At 43.3% G+C, this 19,434-nt stretch overlaps 1 protein-coding gene across 1 annotated transcript in view; it reads left to right on the top strand.

Annotated features, from left to right (window-relative positions):
• Window positions 1-18,650, top strand: part of ANXA2 (annexin A2) — a 51,710-nt gene extending 33,060 nt beyond the window's left edge. The window contains exons 4-13 of the mRNA XM_036903039.2: window positions 4,263-4,357; window positions 7,346-7,459; window positions 10,561-10,651; window positions 11,579-11,658; window positions 13,057-13,116; window positions 14,765-14,858; window positions 15,431-15,526; window positions 15,999-16,057; window positions 17,169-17,291; window positions 18,290-18,650. Coding sequence (XP_036758934.1) covers window positions 4,263-4,357; window positions 7,346-7,459; window positions 10,561-10,651; window positions 11,579-11,658; window positions 13,057-13,116; window positions 14,765-14,858; window positions 15,431-15,526; window positions 15,999-16,057; window positions 17,169-17,291; window positions 18,290-18,349 — 872 coding nt within the window. The 3' untranslated portion in view covers window positions 18,350-18,650. The remainder of the gene's footprint in view (window positions 1-4,262; window positions 4,358-7,345; window positions 7,460-10,560; window positions 10,652-11,578; window positions 11,659-13,056; window positions 13,117-14,764; window positions 14,859-15,430; window positions 15,527-15,998; window positions 16,058-17,168; window positions 17,292-18,289) is intronic.
• The last annotated feature ends 784 nt before the right edge of the window (window positions 18,651-19,434 follow it).

Below are 19,434 nucleotides of genomic sequence, written 5' to 3'. Positions count from 1 at the left end.
AGAGAGGAGACGGAAGCTCCAGGAGGCTGATTTTGTGGTTTCGAATTCAGCCATTATTTTAGCCTGCAAGTGTTCTTTATGTTTTAAAAATGTGGTGGATGACACCCAAGTTTTCTGCTTGGTCTCTGCTGTCAGCAGCATCTTCCTATGACATCTGGCCGAGCCATGAGAGTCACCGTCTTCAGGTTGACTGGCATTTAGATCAGTGACCGGCCCTCCGGAGGCCCCAGCTCAGAGTGTTGGAAACATTTTTGTTGTTCGCCCATGAGCTTCTCTGAGCATTTTCATTCAAGGAACAAATGCCTGCAAACTTAATTGTGCTATTTCCATTCAGGACCCAAATAAATTTGTCTTCATTCCTTATCAATCTTGAAAATCTTTTGTAAGTTTTGAAAGGAAAAATTTAAAAATCTGCTTGGATCACAGTATTTACTGTGCTCACCTACCTTCTGTAAGGACTTCCCACCCACATCCCTGTTTTCCTGTATGGGGCTTTGTTTAGATTGCCTTTAGACCTTCTACATCACAAACAAGAAAAACAGGATGGGAAAAGACACATCATTCAGATTTGTTGTTTTCATGTTTCTGCCCCACCCACACGGTTCCTTTTAGACCCTGGGCCCCGCTGCCCAGAACCACTTCCTTACGCCCTGGGATGTGTGCGATCTGAAAGTGCAAAGGCAGGAAGGGAGAGCCTCATCTCCCAGGAGGCGACGCCTGTGTGGAACTGTTCAATTTAAAGCTTCCCTCGTGTGCTGGCCCTCGCTGTGCGGTGTTGACGATGCCTGCTGACGTAGGTAGCTGACTGTTCCCCTTCTCGTCCATCAGCTGCTCTGTGGGCAGAAGCGAGGAGTAACCGACGACCCTTGAAGCTCCAACCTGCGCTGAACTATTTTCCACAGAAATAAACTGCCTCACTAACTGTGATAGCAGGTTGAGAGGAAATAGCAGTGTCCTGTAGATAAGGTGGTTAAGTCCTACTGGCAGATACACGTATTCTGGTGTAAGGACACAGGGTGTGCTGCAGGTGGCTTTGATTAGGCAGTTGATCTTGGGCTCCATGGTGTTTTCCTCTTTCTAGTTCAGTTTGAAACTTGCAGACAGTGATAGGGGAGAAATAGCTGATGTTGGTGAGGCGCTCAGAAAAGGGAGGGGGCTTCCACTTGCAGAAACAGCTTTCATTTAATTTCTTCGTAGTCACTGGCATTAGTGTTTGTGTGATGCTTCAGCTTGTTCACTCGCAAGGGGTCCCAGCGTATTGGATGCTGCATCTCGGCAGGCTGTTTGCTTGATAAATAATTTAGGTAAAAGACATTTAGATTCCTTCAGCTGATAGTGGTTGCTGCCCCCTAAGTGAGACTCAGGGGACCACTCTGGCTCTTCACAGGGATTTCCAACAATCGGATTGAATTCTGCCTCTGTTGGCTGGGTGCCAGTTGTAGGAACAGAAAGGCAAAAGCTGTTCCACTGGCTAAGAGGGTGGGACCGACTGCAGTTGGTGCAGTGAACTCTTTTTCAGGTGTCATTTCTTACCTGGGTTATTTGAACAAAGGTAAGCAGTTCTTCCCTTAAAGTTGTAGTCAACCCTACACCTCACAGAAGCTGTGGGTAGAAGTGACTTTTAAAAATCTTGGACATAGGCAGATTTCTAAAGATCTTTCCATTCCACACATGCTTATCCATTTTTGTTGGTGATTCTTAAAGAATTCCTGCATCCAATGTCCCAGAGTCTTTAATCAGCAGGTCTCAGGTGGGGCCCAGAGGATTGTGTTTTGAGTAAGTGCTTTATGTGATTCTAATTCAGGTGAGTTTAGGACCATAAACTTTCCATTTGTTTCTGAGAGAACAGTTTTTTATGGGTCAGTGTTCTGGTATGCATTCAGCAAACCCAAAATTGATTTCAGGAACTATTAGAATTGAGGTGAAAGGACATGATTGTATTTTGTTATTGTTCTGGAGCATTTTCAGATTTGGCTAAGAAAATAAGTATAAAACAAAACACATTTATAAACAAGTGGTTTTCCTAATACAAAGTTAGAGCCATAGAAAATTTAGAGAGAGAGAGAATGCATGTGTGTGAATAGGCGAGCATGTGCCCGGACGCATGACGTAAATCCACTAAAGTAGCCTTATAACCTTAATAATGAGTCTTTGAATAAATCCATCCTGCCCATACCCAGTTGAAATTAAATATGAATTAAAGCTCAGCTATATGTCAGTGTTTCATGGAAGCAGAACTGGAGGTCACTGCAAACACCTTTCTTCAGCAGACATAGAAATTGAGACCCAAGGAGGGCAGATGTTTACACAGGTAACAGTTACAGAACTGAGCGTCAGTCTCTCTGAGCATCAGTTTCTCCACCTATATAAACTAGGAAGAGGAGTAACTATCTCCACTGGGTTATTGTGAGAATTAAGAAATAAGTTAGTTTATGTTAGAATGTTTTGGGAAGAGAATTTTATAGAAACAGTTTCTAACTATTATGCATGTTGTATTTTATTTTAATTAAACTACTTAGAGCCTTGAGGTGAAGTCAGTAGTTGATTCTGGATTGATGATTGCTTGTCGTTCACAGTGTATTTTAAAAGCCCCCATATGGCATTATGGTGAACTTTAAAACTATAGGTGATCAAAAGAAAGAAATCTTTATCCATAATGCTACCACTCAGATGATCACTATTGAATTTTTGGTGTAAAGGCGTCTAGATATTTTCTTATACATGCATATATATTTTATAAAAATCAGGTTATACTGGGTATACTGCTTTGCATCCTGTTTATTTAGTACCATTTTGTGAACATTTTTCCACATTGATACTTCATACCATTTTTCAAAAGACAATATAGTATCCCATCTCATGGACAAAGAACATTTCAGTCTCTTATTGAACATAGGTTTTTTTTTTCCCTTTGATATTTTGATATTACATGCAATGCTGAAATAAGCATTTTTGAAACCAAATCTCTCATAGAGCAATTGGGTTTCTGTGTTGACATTGAATAGTCTAAAAACTGGAGCTAAAGTTATAGATGAGATAACTGACTAACGTACTGGTGTAGATTCACTCTGAAATGAATATATAAATACAAAAATAAATATTATTTATTTTTATACCCAGAAAACCTAACTTCATGCTTTTTTATTTCTTTAACATGCTTGAGAGTTGGGGATACCTTCTCTCACTGTGCTCATTGCTTCTGTCACAGAGCTTTACAGTTCGGATCTTTGGTAGCTTTGATTTCATTTCCTTTAGGCCAGGCTGTTTGTGTTTCCATGTGACCTTGTTGACTTAGCTACTCTCTCTCTCTCACCCAAGAATTACCTATCCAGTTACGGCAAAGACTCTTTTCATTAAACAAAGTTCCTAATCGTTTAGGAGAGAAACCTTTCACTCTCTGAATTCTTATAATCATGCTTTACATTAAATGACACATTGCAAGTATTTCTGATATAAAATTGGAAATTTTCAGATACCAGAAGGCATTGCCTATCTTTATAAATACACATGTTCCAATTAAAATAGGTACTAAAATATTTTGGTGGCACTTCAAGATTCCCAACTTAGATTTAATTTATATGAAAACACTTATTCCTTTTAATAGAGTTTTAAAATTGATTACTAAAATGGCCTATTGAAGATTAAAAGCAGTGGGACATTTATTTTCCTTACAAAACAATTTAGTCTTCAATAAGTATGATTGTATTAATCAGTTATGCTATTAAAATACAACTGCTGTATTAAATCTGACTCATTTGTCATGACAGTTTCTATAATTATGGAAATTATACCTACCTGCTTATATAGCCATAATCCTGCAATAAATATAAATAATTGTCTCTATTAATTCAGTTCAGTTACTGTCTATTAAATCTCCAGTTAAATGGCAATTTGGGACCTTCATTTAAAATCCTCCTAAAGCTCTGTTGTTCCATCTGACTGCCATAGCCCCACAAATGCACCTCTTAATGGTTTATTCCAGAAACCAATTTATGAATAAAATAGTTCTAAAAAAATACAAATATTTAAAAGGTCTACTTAGGCTTGAGGTTTGAGGCTGTCAGGGTAAAAAGAAAAGAGGGTATGGTATACACATTGGGGAGATGGTGCTGGCAAAAAGAACAGATCTTGATGCCCTGGCATTTCTGTTTGGAAAACAGTATATAAATTTCAGTTTGACAAACTCTGTTTAAAACCTTCTGTGTAAGCCCAAAGGACCAGAGCGTATGGTTGATAACCATTCACAACTTGCATTTCCGTAGGTGTGGACGAGGTCACCATCGTCAACATCCTGACCAACCGCAGCAATGAACAGAGACAGGATATTGCCTTCGCCTACCAGAGGAGGACCAAAAAGGTACAGGAAGTGTCAGGGATAGAGGGCATTCCTTGCTGAATTTCATTTCCTCAGCCATTGCTTTCTCCTTTCATGAATTCTGACTTGTGTCAGAATTCTGGAACCCTTCTGGAACCCTTACGTGTCCAGGGTATTCCTATTATAAGCGTGTAAGCATCATTACCCACACTCTCGCAGCCCCTGGAGTGCTTGGAGCTCATACATAAAGACCAAGCCCTCCTCGAACCCAGGATGTGTAGAGGGAGCAGTTCTGAGAATAGAAATCTAGAAAGGAATAGGGTGTAAGGACAGCACCAACAGGGCTCACTTTATTGAGTGCTTGCTTTGTAGCCAGGTGTGTAGTTCTCTACATGTAGCAATTCATTTTGTCTTTATGACTTCTGCTAGCTCTTGATGTTTCTAAATCAATCTCAGGACACTGGCCTTTTGCTGAGTATCACACGCACCCCTCATTCTTCACAAACATACTTAACATCTTAAGGGCTTTGGAGTGAATGGACTTAGTAGTTCATTTGTCCACCAGCCTATTTCTAGCATGCCACGCGCCCACTACTTGAAGGGTCTTTGTGTGCTTTTTCCCTTGCTTGTACACTAGTGGTTAATGAACAACCCAGTGCTTGTTCAACCTTTATTTTGTTGCAACACGAGGAAATTTTATTTTTAAAGATGGGTAGCTTTTATTTGGTAGCTTTTATTTTTAACTTCTTGCTATTAAAAGCTTTTGATTTATTCTTGGGACGGTGTAGTAAGGGTGGCTTCCCGCAGCTCCCATTTGACTTACATCTTTCCCTTGTAGCCACGGTGGAGGTGAGCTGGAAGGATTTTAGAAAAGACATTTTTGCTCTTGATGTTAACATGACCACCAGAGTTCTGGGAGTTGTAGATCAAGACCTGCTACAGCTCCTACCCCCTCCTCCCCAAACAGTTGGAAAGGACATAAATAGAAAGCATCTGGCTTCTTTTATCTCATGTGCATTAAAATTCTTTTTCCAGCTAGTCTTATATTAATCTTCTGTAGTGAAGCACAGAAGGAAATGTTTTATTTCTCTAGTTTCCCAAAAGGATGTGTGATCTGGTAGAGCTGAATTCCAGTTGGAGCAGAAGGCCCACCTCTCTGGATAGTATGCCTGTATTTGTTCCTTCAGCTCTCATTTACAGAATGGGGTCTTTGATCACACTTGGGTGTGTACACATAGGTGTACACAGAAGCCTGGATCTTGATTTCAAATTAGATAGATGGAGAACAAAGCTCTCACGTACCTGCTGGAGGGAAGATATTGCCAGAATTATGAGTGACCTCACAGGCTTTGTTGTATGCTTGGGGACAGCTCACCGTCCTACTGATTCTTGAAGTCTCTCAGCCTTGGGCTGGGGAGAATTGTCATCTTTTATAGAAAGATACATAAACTACTTGAGGTAATTTATGAAGGATACCTTAGAGGCAGAACCTTATTGATCTGAATGATTTCTCTGTGTAATGGAGGAGAAAGCCCCATATTGCCAAGTACATTAGGGCTGTGGACTGAGGCTTCCTAGGTGAATGAGCTTGAACAGTAAGGACAAAGCTAGTGGAAGTGGAGAGGAGCTGGGAGAGGATTGACTTTATGTTTCTTTCTTGTTCAAGCAGATAATAGATGCCAGGTTTCTTCATATATAGGGAACAGTTATATTTTATTTATCAAACATTTCCGGAGCTTCTGTTAAGTGCAAAGCCCTGTGCTAGACATTATGAGAAGCAGGAAGTTTAATGCCCATGAAGAGTTTATAATAGAAGTGGATGAAGTCAGTAGGTGCCCAAATGCTATTTGGGGTTTGAACAGAGAATGGGTAGAGGGGAGTGTCCAGGGTAGACAAAGCTTGGAATTATCTAACTCAAAGTTCCAAATTGGAAAATTGGTGCTATAAATGGAAGGTGTTGCTTTCACAGTCCCTTGCTAAGTCTATGTGTTACTAAGATCTTGGGAAGCAGAAAAAAGTAGGTGGTGACAGGGTTGGGTCAGATGGATTCTAAGATCCATCTCACTCAACATCTATGAATAATTTGGAAAGATTCTCTCTGAAGTAGGGACACCTCACTTCCTAGTGCCTACAGGTACTTCTAGGGGCAAAGCCTGGTAAACGCCATGGGGTGCTGCTGGGAAGCAGGAGAAAAAAGGAGGAGGGAAAGTGTAAATAAAGATCATGGTGGGAGCTCTCGGTCATTGCTCAGAGCCCATGACGTGTAGGACGTTTACTCCCGGAGGGAGCAGCTGTAAAAGCCTTGGTGGATCAGGGTATCTGTCTGCATACCTGGATGTGACTCAGACCTCTGACTTAAACTGTGTTAATGGGGACAGTGGAACCCCTAAGAAATAAAACATAGCAAGAAGTCAAAGGGATGAATAAGGAGATGGGCTTTAGTACCCCATCTGTGTCAGCACCGTCCAGTTTGGTGTGGACAAATAGACGTTCTCTTAGTCTTAGATGAAGTGTTTTGCATCAGAAAGCCTCATAAACCCACTTCCAGCCATGTTGGGGCCTCTGGTTCCTTGTGGAGACCTTTGGGAGTCCCCCAGTGCAGCTGCACAAACATCTTCTATAGGAGGGTATCGGCAGGTCACAAGGCTTTAACCATGTCCTTCTTAGCAGGGACCTTGAGCCTGAAGTGTGTCCTGTCATCCTGCATGGGCTGTTATCACTTGCAAGTGTATTGTGAAGCACCATCACACTGTAGCTTTCTGAGGAACTGCACACTGCTCTGGTTTCCTTTTAATGACTAGGGGAGAAGGCACAATCAGCTTGGATTTTAAGGCATTTTGTCAGAAACAAATGGTTCTATCTTTGAAAGGAGTGTAGCTGAGGGATAGTTTGACCCAAGACCCCAGAGTGGTGAAAGCATTGCAGCCTGCTTTACAAAGACATCCCTCTTACTTTTGTGTGATTCACCAGTGTTACAGGGAATATTGGTTACCAGTCAAGTTTTCCATGTTCTTGCCCATTTTTCTGAAGGAACTTGCATCAGCACTCAAGTCAGCCTTGTCCGGCCACCTGGAGACAGTGATTTTGGGCCTATTGAAGACACCTGCTCAGTATGATGCTTCCGAGCTGAAAGCTTCCATGAAGGTAAACACATGTGAGATGCCAACTGTCAAATCTACCATTAATATTTGTGAATTACAGCTTTCTGAGTGTAATTAGGTGATTTTCAGTTTTGTTGAATTCTCATTTGGAACTTTTTAATTTTTTTGAATGAACTGAGGCTATACATCTCAGGGTTTGTACCAAAAATATTTCAATTACTTTTTTTAAGACTGTAAAGAAATTTCATGATGCTGAGAAGTCAGTTACCAGCTGCTACAGCCTGGCACCTGGGCAATTGGAATACCATTTGGAAAAACTGCTTCCTTGATTACACTTCCTCCTAGAGATTTGTTGTGCTATTAAGGCAAAAAAGTAAAACTCACGGCTTTTGTTAAGTGAAGCTTGCAGTTCTCATGTTCTCTCTTGGGTATTTCTTCTTCTGACCTCTTATCAGCACTATTGTTTGATTCAAATTTGGTCCAAATCAGAACATTTAAAATCACAGTCCATCAGATCATGAACAGTACTTGTGTTTTGTTCAAAGTATCATAGTCCATATGATCTTTCGTTTTTTTGTTTTTTTGTTTTTTGTAATGTTGTTTTGCAATTTTAGCATAAGTTAGATAGTAGAAATTCCAGGTTAGAAACCTCCTGAGTTTTGTGCATACCTAAAACATCATGTATTATATAAATGAATAGATGCATCAACATAAATGCATGTTATAGCAAAGCATAGAACCCTTTTCCTAGTGTATGCCTGCAATGCTTTGAATAATCTGATACTGCCCCCTGCTGATAAAACTGTGTAAAGCCTTGGGAATAGGGGGAGAGCTGCAGTTGAAATTTGTATTCTGAGTCCGGATGTGTTTCCTGTGATGCCACTGTTTCTGAATTATGAAGAGGCCAAGTTGGAGGCCTGTCACCAGAGCTAATGTCACAGTACAGTTGTCATCCCTTTCCCCAGAGGGCACCTTGAGAGTGAGGCAGCTTCACACACTAGGCATTTCCAGAGCCCAGAATTTGATAGCTCAGGGCTGCTGAAAGATTTGTTTTGAAATCTTTCCTCCTTCTGTTCTCCAGCTTGGCCCAAACTGTGCCCAACTTATTTGAGTGGACGTGTTCTGAGTTCCCTAAATAGGATCTATTGCAGGGAAAGTATAAGTAAGAATGATAAAATGTCAGCAGCACTTAATGATCCTGCTTGATTCCAAGAACACTCCTGAAAACTGAGTCTTGGGATCTTTGAGCCATAAATGAGTTGACCTCTCCTAAGTTTCTTCTGACCATCATCACTTCAAATCAGTTTATTGTATTTTCATCAAGAATCCATTTAGTTGTGATCATGCAGTTTTACTAGTATCAGGTACTAGGTATGAGTGTCTTGAAATAGACCTGTTTGAGCTGTCAGTCACCATTGTAATTGGGCCCAGTCAAAGGTGCTTTGACTGCTAAATCTTTGACCTTGTGCCAGCTCATCCATTAGCTATCACAGCTGAGTACCCTTTTGAAATCCGTAAAGCTTGAAGTGATATTCACTGAACTATGCTTTAAAAAAAAAATCTGTTTTGACTTCTGGCAATACCAGTGGCAGTATCTGCCAGATGTTACAGTAGAAGTTGCCCTTGTGACAGGAATTGTGGACAATCTGTGGAAAGCGTGGGCCAAGTTTTGGAAATTGTCACGGTCACCTTTCAGTATAGAGAAAAAAGCACCATTAGAATTCTCAGATATTAACCCTGGTATAATATCACTGATGGAAGAAAACAAATCTTACATTGCTATTGTATTTACCCTTCAACAGTGTTGGGATATAGTGTTTCTTCTAATGTGTAAGTTATTTTTAGATATATTGTTGTCATCCTTGAGATTGAAAAACTCCCCTAATATATTTGAAGACACTCCATAGTCATTCTATAATATTTGTATGGAATGTCGTACAGACCTTCAGCCAAGAAGGGAAGAAATTTTGGCTTTGCCAGAACCTCTACAAATGATGATTTAAAACTCTGGAAGAAGAGGAATTGGCTCATAGATTAAATTAAGAATAAAATTCAGAGCTAACCATGAACCTGAGGCTTAGTTTATATTACACAACCCACTTTTCAGGGTAATATAAACTAATACGTTTAATTAATGCTGACGTACTCTTCATGGGTATGAGTAAGTTTCTTATTGTATTAACACCTTATAATTGATTTACATTTTAAGCAGTTATAATTATACTTAGTTCAAAGTAATATTTCCATATTTGGAAACACAAGTATTAGGGAATCCTGATCATTAAATCTTGACTTTGATCATGAAGCCAGCTTTGAAACATATGTTTCATTGAGTCCTTTCAAGCTATCTGGCATGCTCAAAAGTGTATATGTTAAATTTGAATGCATCGCACATCAGATTCTTATTCCTTAATAAAAAGTAGGTGTCTAGGTTTATTTGGAACTTCATTATTTCCTTTTGCTTCCCTAAAGTGCCTAAAGAGCACATAGTAATCCAGCAAAAATGCAAGTACAAGAATGAAATTTTTAACATTAACCCAAATTTTACATTTCAAAGAGGTGAAGCTAAAAATTTTATCTATACCTTTCCCTGGTAAAAAAAGACTTGCTCCAATCTCATGATGCTGGCTGCAAATGACAACATAAAATCTCTATATTCCTTTTTTTAAAATTGCTGAGCAGAATTATTTAACAAAGAAAATTATTTCCCATCTATTAAAATAGTGGATGATTATAGAATTTGGAAAATACAGGAAAATGGAAGAACTGGAAGGTTTGCTTTTTGTAAACCTAAACCAAAAGGCAACCCCTTTGAACATTTTGGTATATTCCATTGCTTGTTTCTTCCCCTTAAAAAATATGTGTGTGTGTGTGTGTGTGTGTGTGTGTGTGTGTGTATAAAATAAAATATACTTGAGCTCAAACATGCACCATATTATATTCTGGTGAAGCCATTTTTTAAAAGAACAGAAGATACCATTACCTTATGCTGAGGAATACAGTACAGAGTCCCTCAGTAGGACTGTAGAAAGGAGCATGCTAACAGACCCAATCCATGTTTGCAATTTACATGATCGAGATAGAGAAGTAGGCTAATGACTAGGAGGACTTCCCTGGCTGATGTCCATGCTGCCTGCTTCACAGGGGCTGGGGACTGATGAGGACTCCCTCATTGAGATCATCTGCTCGAGGACCAACCAGGAGCTGCAGGAAATTAACAGAGTGTACAAGGAAAGTGAGTAGCCCTCGTTCTGTCATGAGCTTCTCAGCCCAGTTGCTGTGACCCTGTCGTGGCTGTCTGGGCTAGGGGGGGTCACAGGATGCCCAGATTATATAGGCAAAAATGCCTGCCACAGGGACCAACCAGGGGTTTGTCATGGCCCAGGCCCTTCTCCACCTTCTTATGGCCTGGGATTTGGTGATCATATTTCACTAGAACCTCTGCAAAAGGATAGACAGGAGGGAAAGGAGAAAACTAATTAAAAAAAAAAAATCTGATGGGAAGATTAAGAAAGTATTATACATGGATTTCATGTATTGGGTGCTGTCCTGTCTCTGCTTAGGACGTCCCCAACTCTGGACTGTGGATAATTGCTGCAAGAGGCACATGGATCTATGTGCCCCAAGCACCAGAGGGGGCTGTGGGTAGACTAAATGCACAGTTTGCATGTGTATGTGTGCTATGTTTCAATACCGGTGCTATTTTGAATAATAAAACACAAATCCATTCATAAGTACTATTTAATTCTTAGTAGTTTTTGCCACTGTGCATTTTTTCAATCAGTGGGTAAGAAATATGTGTGTGTATATGTGTACGTGTGTGTAGCCCACCAAAGTTTTTGATATTCAAAATGAGTATTCATAGTCAAGAAGGGTGAGAATCTGCATTTTACATACAGAAGAGGTCACTTGTCAGAGGTGAGCTTGGGGATACCTCATTTGACCCGGCTCTGTCTGTCCCTTGTGACTGATAGTAACGCTGACTCATTTTGTGAGAGTCAAGTCATTTTAGAGAATCTGCCTACAGTTGGGCGGATACATCCATGCTGCCACAGCTGTTTCTGGTTTTTGAGGCTGAGTGGGACAGGGGCTGTTGGTGTGGGTGGGTGGCTGGCTGCATGCACAAGCAGGAAGTATTAAACCAGATGTGGTGTTTTCCAAGTGTACAAGACCGATCTGGAGAAGGACATTGTTTCTGACACCTCCGGTGACTTCCGCAAGCTGATGGTTGCCCTCGCAAAGGTTGGTTTCCAGCTTACTTCTTTGTCCCTGCTTCCTCCCATGGCAAGTGGCATACCTCGTTTTATACTTGGGAGCAAATTAACTCAATCCTCTGGGTCTGCATCAGAAATTCCAGCTGCATTCCTGACAGTGGGTTTGCACTGTCCCTGCCGAGTTGTCATTTCTGTATAATAGGATTTCTTATCCTGCAAAACCGCACGGTCAAGTGGGCTTTGGGGCCAGAGGAAGAACAGGCAGCTCTCAAGTCCTGGCCTGGATTTATGTGCCAGCCGTCACCGTGTGTCTTGAGGAAGGTCACTTTGTCCCTATCTGTGGCCACATAGGACCCAATAGAAAGTGACTCTTGTTTTTTCACCTTCTCTCATTTCTCATGAGACAACTTGCCCAGGTAGTCCTTTGCCTAGAGGGGAGGAGTCTGCTGACTTGCTAACATTAACACATTAACGTGGATGAAAGGCATTTCCCTTTTGAGTAGTCTGAGTTCTGACCAGTGTGCAATTGAATGCCTGCATGCCAGAGAGGGGAGAGAAGGTATTCTCTGCAGGAACCCCGAGGACATGATCGATTGGCAGGCTGCATCCAGCTCCCTCACATCTCCACAGCCATACTGCCCTCCTGGGCTCGCCTCTCTGGCACTTACCCTGTGAACCGCCATCCACCCATCTTTCTGAAGTCACTTTTACCATTTTACTCCCCTGATCAAAAACCATTTGTGCTGCATCAAATCAAACTCTCAAATGCCTTTAAAAGTTCTGTGTACCCTGGCCCTCCCTAACATAATCTTCCTCCCCAGGATTTCCCCCCTGTTCATCTGTTGCTGCAGCTGGGCAGCACCTCACTCACCTGGCGTGGGCTCAGCCCCCCTGTACTGTTCCTCCTTTGTGAAATGGCTCCCCTCACCCCTTTGCCAGCCTCATCTGATGCATCCTTCAGGGTTCACCTCAGCTGTCGCCATTGTCCACAGACTTCGCAGGCTAGCTCTAGTGTCTGACACAGTTCTCCCTTATTTTGCATTTCATGTCTTTTTAGAGCCATGGATTACTGTGTTGTTTTACTTTTTGATCCATGCTTATTTCTCCATTTGGATTGTAAACTCGTCGAGGGAAGGAACTAAATAATTATCATTAGCTTTTTTTCCTTTTGGGGGTAGGGGAGTCCTGTACGGTGCATGGCCCAGCACTGGGCACCAAGGAGGGAGGGGCGATGGCGAGGTTTGCTGCCTCTGTTTTTGTACCCGTCAGTCCTTGGTCTTGTCTAGACTTCAGGGTGAAGATCAACTCTAAGGGGATGTTTCAGTAAATTAAATAGTGGCATACGTGAGTTGGGGAAAAATAACATTTTCAGTTTTAAAACACATAAAGAAATATATTTCATGTTCCTAATTGCTTTCTTCTGTAGGGCAGAAGAGCAGAGGATGGCTCTGTCATTGATTACGAACTGATTGACCAAGATGCCCGGGTGAGTGCCAGGCTTTTGGATTGCGTTTCTGTTTCCTAGTAAGTCTCTGGATAGTCTGTATAGTAATTATTGTCCTGTGTAATAAATTACCCCAAAATTAGTGGCTTAAAACAACAAATATTTATTATATCTCTGATTCTGTGGGCCAGGAATTAGACAGTGGCTTAGCTGGGTGGGTACTGGCTCAGAATCTCTCGTTTGAGGTTGGAGACACTATGTGGACGCGGGCTGCACCGTGTGAGCACCCGGCAGCGTCAGGAGGGTCTCCTCCGGATCGCCACGCACATGACTGACTGCTGGCAGGAGGCATTCGTAGCTCTCCACAGGGGCCCCTCTAAGGGTTTGCTGGAGTGTCCTCACCGCAGGGCAGCTGGCTTTTCCCAGAACAGGTGATCCACGAGAGAAAGCCAAGAGGAAGCCATGTGCCTTCCGGGACCTAATCGCAGTCACACACTGTCGCTGCTGTCATACTCCATTCATGAGAAATGAGTCACTGGGTCTAGCCCACAGTCAGTGGGAGTGGAAGGAAGGCAGGTCAGAGAATCTGGGCTTCATTTTCCCTTTCTGGGAGCAATAGTTTTTACAAGGTGCTCCCTTAAACAGGGTCAGTGTCTGGCTCACATAAGCTGGTTTAGGCTTTGCGTGCAGTGGCAGCACAAGTTTCTGCAGGATGTGACACAGCCATGCACACTGGGGTGCGTGTTCCACAAATGACCAGCAACAGAGTGAGCAACACAGAAAAGGGAAAGAAGATGGTGGAGGCACAGCCAGGGACAGGGAAGGCTTGTTGTCCCTTGTCGTTGGGGAGAAGGCAAGCGTGGCCGAGGCCCGTCTAGCTGCAGAGAACTTTTGCTGGTTTTAGTCCTATAATCATGAGAACTATTTGTTCAGCTGATTCAGGTTGCTATGAACTACATGCCTTTCCCAGAGGGCCGACAGCTATCTCAAAGCATTCCATAAGAGCTGCAGAACAAAGTTAATTTAATTCTTTTTGATTTTAAAATTCAATATATTTCTCACACCACTTAGACAGCAAGAGGTAGAGAAAGGTTTTAAATAAAGCAATAGAAATTGGGTTTTGCAACTCCCAGATAGTGGATGGTCACTGAATGAGTATCCTTGCATGAACCTTTCTTCCCCCTCCTTGGCATTCTTAGCATTACTTGTAGCCTCTAAATTTTCCAGAAACTGAAAGGGATTTTGGATCAGATCCCTTTTCAGCTCTGTCACCTCCCGAGTCTCTAAGACGCTTGGGTGCAGGTACCGGACCTGGAGCTGCCTTCAGGAGATGACCAGTAGCTTATCTGCCTTTAAAAGTGCCAAAGGCAAGAGGGCTGGATGTGCTAACAAGCACTTGCCTGTCCTTCTGTACTATGAACACATACTTGGTCCTTCCTTCAGTGTTCAAGGAAGGAGATTTGTATAGCGCCAGCCTCACGAGCAGTCTAGTCTCCTGCTCTATCTGTCTGTGCCTAAGAAATACTGCTGTTGGGGAACTTGGGACCTAAATAGAACATTTTTGCCCATGCCTGCAGTGCTGTCTCCTTTCTCATTTGACATCTTGAATGAGTAGGTTTTGGGTTGTTGTTTTTTCTCATGACCTTCACTGGATGGAGTAGTTAACTTTCCCAGTTGGCTGTGCTTGTAGGATCTCTATGATGCTGGAGTGAAGAGGAAAGGAACGGATGTTCCCAAGTGGATCAGCATCATGACCGAGCGGAGCAGGTGTCATCTGCAGAAAGGTGCAGGCTGTGCTGAGGAGGTCCTAGCACCTCGGGCCCAAAATGGGTCCCCTTGGGGCTGCTCGGGGTCTGGGTTGGGCGTGGGGCTTCCTGAACAAAGTTCACTCTCCACTTTGTACCCCATAATCTCACCCCTTTTCCCTTACCGAGTCCATCCTCTCCCATTTTGGATCCTCTTTTCCCCTTAAATACTTAACATGTTTGGTGCTTCAGCTGCCCCTTCTTGCCTAGGATCATTTTATGTTGCCATGTTTGTTGAAATAATGGACTCTGCTGGGTGCCATGTACTGTTTCTCGTGGCTTCTAGATAGAACGGGTTCCACTCAGGGCTGAGATGAAGATGGTCAAAATACATGGCCTGGGCAGTGCCATTTGGGACAGGTTCCTGGTACATCTGTCCCAGGGCGACTGGTGCAGTGTCAGCTCTGGACCACCCTGGCAACCCCTAAGCTCTGGGATGCTATGATTATCCTCATTTCTTTAAAAAACTGTGGTCGGGAACTGTGTGGGTGATCATTGGCAGCTTTGACTAGTGGCTCTGTTAAAATAATATATTTGTTGCTTTTCCTTAGTATTTGACAGGTACAAGAGCTACAGCCCTTATGACATGTTGGAAAGCATCAGGAAGGAGGTCAAAGGAGACCTGGAAAATGCTTTCCTCAACCTGGGTAAGCAAGTGTGGTCCCCCAGCCCTGGCGGACATGGGCTTTCAGTAAACTGCACTGAAGCAGAAGTAATGAACGACTGTCCTATTAATTCAAGTGTGTTTGGAGGTGTGGTTTCTTTACAACGATTTGGGTAGTTTTATAATCTTCACTGCATAAATTTAAGATACGAAACTGAAGAAGGGTTTAAATTGGTAAAACCAAGAGTTGCCTAGAAGGAATAAGATAATAAGAGAAAGGGCTCCCCTGGGGAAACTCACATACCCACTTGGGCTTCTGCAGCCCTCAAGTCCCCTGATTCAAAGCCGTAGCAGAGTTGAGTGTTTCAGAGGATCCCTGGTTTTCCCTCCGCCTTTGTTATTTTGCAGTCCATTCCTGTAATGTGAGGCCATCTTGTTTGTGCCCTGGGATCAGGGCCTCAGCCCCCACAGGTGGAGGAGAGGGGAGTAGCTCACCCCTTTTCTTCTCTCCACAGTGCAGTGTATCCAGAACAAGCCCCTGTATTTTGCTGACCGACTGTATGACTCCATGAAGGTAAGGGCCCCTGGATGGGAGGTTTGTGTTTCCACAGTAAGCTTTTCTTTTATGCCCCAAACTCGGCCTCCTTGACTAGCAGATGGAGGCAGGTGCTCCACTGTGCGGGTGCAGGAGTGGACTAGGCAGCCATAGTTGTGTTTGACAGGTGAGAAAACCACAACGCCATCTCCTGTCTCTCCCAACTAGATGAACATGTACAGGTAGAAAATAAAGTGCCACAGTAGAAAGGAAATGCCAGATGGTAATTGTGTCTGATTCCTGCTCAGATTTCTCAGTAATTCCCTTCTGTTACCCCAGAGTGAACATAAGCAAGGAAGAGAGACATTATTTAGCAACCACCATGCAGTAGACAATGTGGTGTTTACTTTATTTCAAACCATTACCAAAACACCTATGAAGCTTATGTTATTATTTGCTTTATAGCTGAGGAGACCGGAGCTCAGAAAGCTTCAGTTTGCTTGAGGTTGCATAGCCAGATTGGAGCTTGAGTCTATCTGACTCCAAAGCCAGCCTTGTAATTCTCTGTTAAATGGACTGTCTCTTCTCACATTCCCATCCCATTTTCCATGCCCCAACTGTGCCTTTTTCTTTCCGGCTTCCAGTCCCTTGTCACATCTTCCTATATCACCCCTTGTCCACGGAAGGATCACCCTTCTGTCTTCAGGTCCCTTATCAAATATGACCCATTCCTTGGTGCCTCTGGTCTGAGGGTCTAGAAGTAAACGCAGTGGTCATTATTGCTTGTACTGTTCAGAATGGCCCAGAGCCACAACATATGCATGGTGGCATGTTCTCCAAGTCCCTGAGAACCTGGATCTTGTTATGTATGTAAACTTGCACAGTTCTGAGCTCTGCAGTAGTTGGTACTCAGTACGCATTTATTGAATGCACAGAGAAGGGGGTTCATGCTGATTTCATCCTGGCATGTTTAGAATTCCAAGATGCACATTCTTCTTAAGGGAGTGGTTTCACTGTTATCTGTGCAGTCTCTTAGAGGGCAGCATTAAGAACCCATAAGAGTTCTATGTGTAAGAAAACGCACTGTATTCTCTTTTAATGATTAATGTTGTCCATGAATTGTAACTTGGAACATTGACTTAACTTTCAGGGCAAGGGGACTCGCGATAAGGTCCTGATTAGAATCATGGTCTCCCGCAGTGAAGTGGACATGTTGAAAATTAGGTCTGAATTCAAGAGGAAGTACGGCAAGTCCCTGTACTACTACATCCAGGTAAGCCGCACGGTGACGTGCTGGCCATCCAGGGGGCCCCAAAGTTCCCGGGGCAGGTGCGCTGTCAGAATGATGATAGAATGGTGGTTTTCAGCTTTCTGATTCACTGGGGAAGACATGCTAGTCATCAAATATCAGGGATTTATTTTGAAGGTGCCATTATTTATTTGTCTTGGAGTCTTAAAGAATCAGTCAAATATTTTATATTTCCCACATCTGCTATTCTACAGTGATAATTGCTGTTCATGACAATGATCCTGCAAGGCTTATTGACATCTTGAAGAAACTTCGATCAGTTAAATTTTTATATTTTGTTATGTTTCCATTTCTTGAAGAATCAATCCCCTGTGGTAGGCCTGACAGCATTTACTTGCTCAGAATGCCCATCTCTCTTCTCCCATCAGTGTAGTCTCCGTTTTGGAGAGATGGAGCAGTCATGTATGAGGAGTGACTGCGTTCAGGGCAGTCACACGGTATATAGTTCAGACAGGCATCTTTCTAAAAGTAAGATGCAGAAGTTTTCAGTCCTGTCCGTGTTTACCCAGGATGAATTTAGAGGTGGGTTTGGTATACCCAGGTTTATTACAGCACACGTTTAAAGTTTAGGCGTCCCCTCACCTCACCAGCCTATCCCCGCGTGACCTTGAGAATCCACAGAGCAGCACAGTCAGGCAGGGAAGTGCCTGTCTTCCCTGGAAGCGGGAGGGCAGGGAGGAAAGTGGTGGCATCCTCAGGGCCTCACTCCGTAAAAGCAGGCTTGTCCTGGTCGCTCCCATGTCAGCCCCAGAGCCTCACGTTCTCTCCGCCCTCGTGGTAATACTGTGACTTGAGAGTGTGTGCGTGAGGCCGCACTCCCAGAGGGTCTGGGCGGGTCCTGTAGTGTCTCTCTGTGAGTGGCAGGAGAGGCTGTGTGTGCTTTGGGACGGCTTGTCTGTCCTTGCAGAATTTGGGTCTTTTTCCTGATGTTGAATTTCTTGCCTTGCTTTGGCCGTTCACAGCAGGACACCAAGGGCGATTACCAGAAGGCGCTGCTGTACCTCTGCGGCGGGGACGACTGAGGCTGTCGGCGGCGCCCGGGAGCGGTGGTGCTCCGCGCTTCCAGCTAACGGCCCTAGGAAGTAGCTTGTGACTAACAGCTCCCTGTGCCCATCCCTGTGAGGGTGACATCAGCGTCGCCCCCTCCCTGTCCTTATTTCAGCATCACCCAAGCATTGCCTGCCTTTCCCATCTAGTTTCTCCTTTCAGCCAAAGAAATGAACATTCCAAGGAGTTGGAAGTGAAATTTATGATGTGAAACACCTTGCCTCTTGTGTACTGTCGTAAGCAGATGAATAAACGGAATTTTTACTTTAGAAATGAGTACTTTGTTGACCTCAGTTTCAATTCAGTTGTTCAAAAATCAGACACGCATAGGGCTGCGTCGCTCAGCTGGGAAGGCGTGTCCCAGAGGGAGAAGCTGTAGAACCGAGCTGTCTGATAGAGTAGCTGCTATGCAGATGTGGCGATTTACGTTTTAATCAAGTTAAATGAAATAAAATCAGTTTCTCAGTCTCATCATCCATATTCCGAATGCTCACTACCCACATGTGGTCAGCAGCCAGTATATTGGACAGCTCAGGCAGAGACCATTTCATTATGAGAGAAAGATCCGTTGGGCAGCCATGTGTGCCAAGGGCGTGGTAGTGACGAGGGGAGGGGAGGAGTCCCTGAGTGGCACCCCCATCTGCTTCTCTTATTACAGGTAAATTGGGTGAAAACAATCATCAGTGATATGGCCTCAAAACTGGGAAGAGGGGTTTAGCAAATGAGACTCTGTTTAGCAAGTATTGCACATATTTCTGTAAACCATTAGACTTCCAGAAATAAGGAACATTCTGTCCCAAACTCAAGGACTCAGCTGTCAGTGAGTTAGGCTGCAGCATTTCTGTAAAGAAGGTGAACAAAGGGGATGGCGGGCACCAAGACATGGTTGTGTGTGGCTGGGAGGATTGAGAAAAGGACCCAGGAGAGAGGGAAGCATTGCAGCTGCTTATGTGACCTGACCTCAGCCTAAGGTGAGGTGTTAGATCTGGGAGGAGGCTCGCCACCCAGGCTCCTGTGGTTCTCTCGTAACGGACAGCAGGTGATCCACACCTGGGGGGCA

Source organism: Manis pentadactyla, chromosome 11 (assembly GCF_030020395.1).
Source record: "Manis pentadactyla isolate mManPen7 chromosome 11, mManPen7.hap1, whole genome shotgun sequence".
NCBI classification, from domain to species: Eukaryota; Metazoa; Chordata; class Mammalia; order Pholidota; family Manidae; genus Manis; species Manis pentadactyla.
This window is presented reverse-complemented; position numbering and strand designations above follow the sequence as displayed.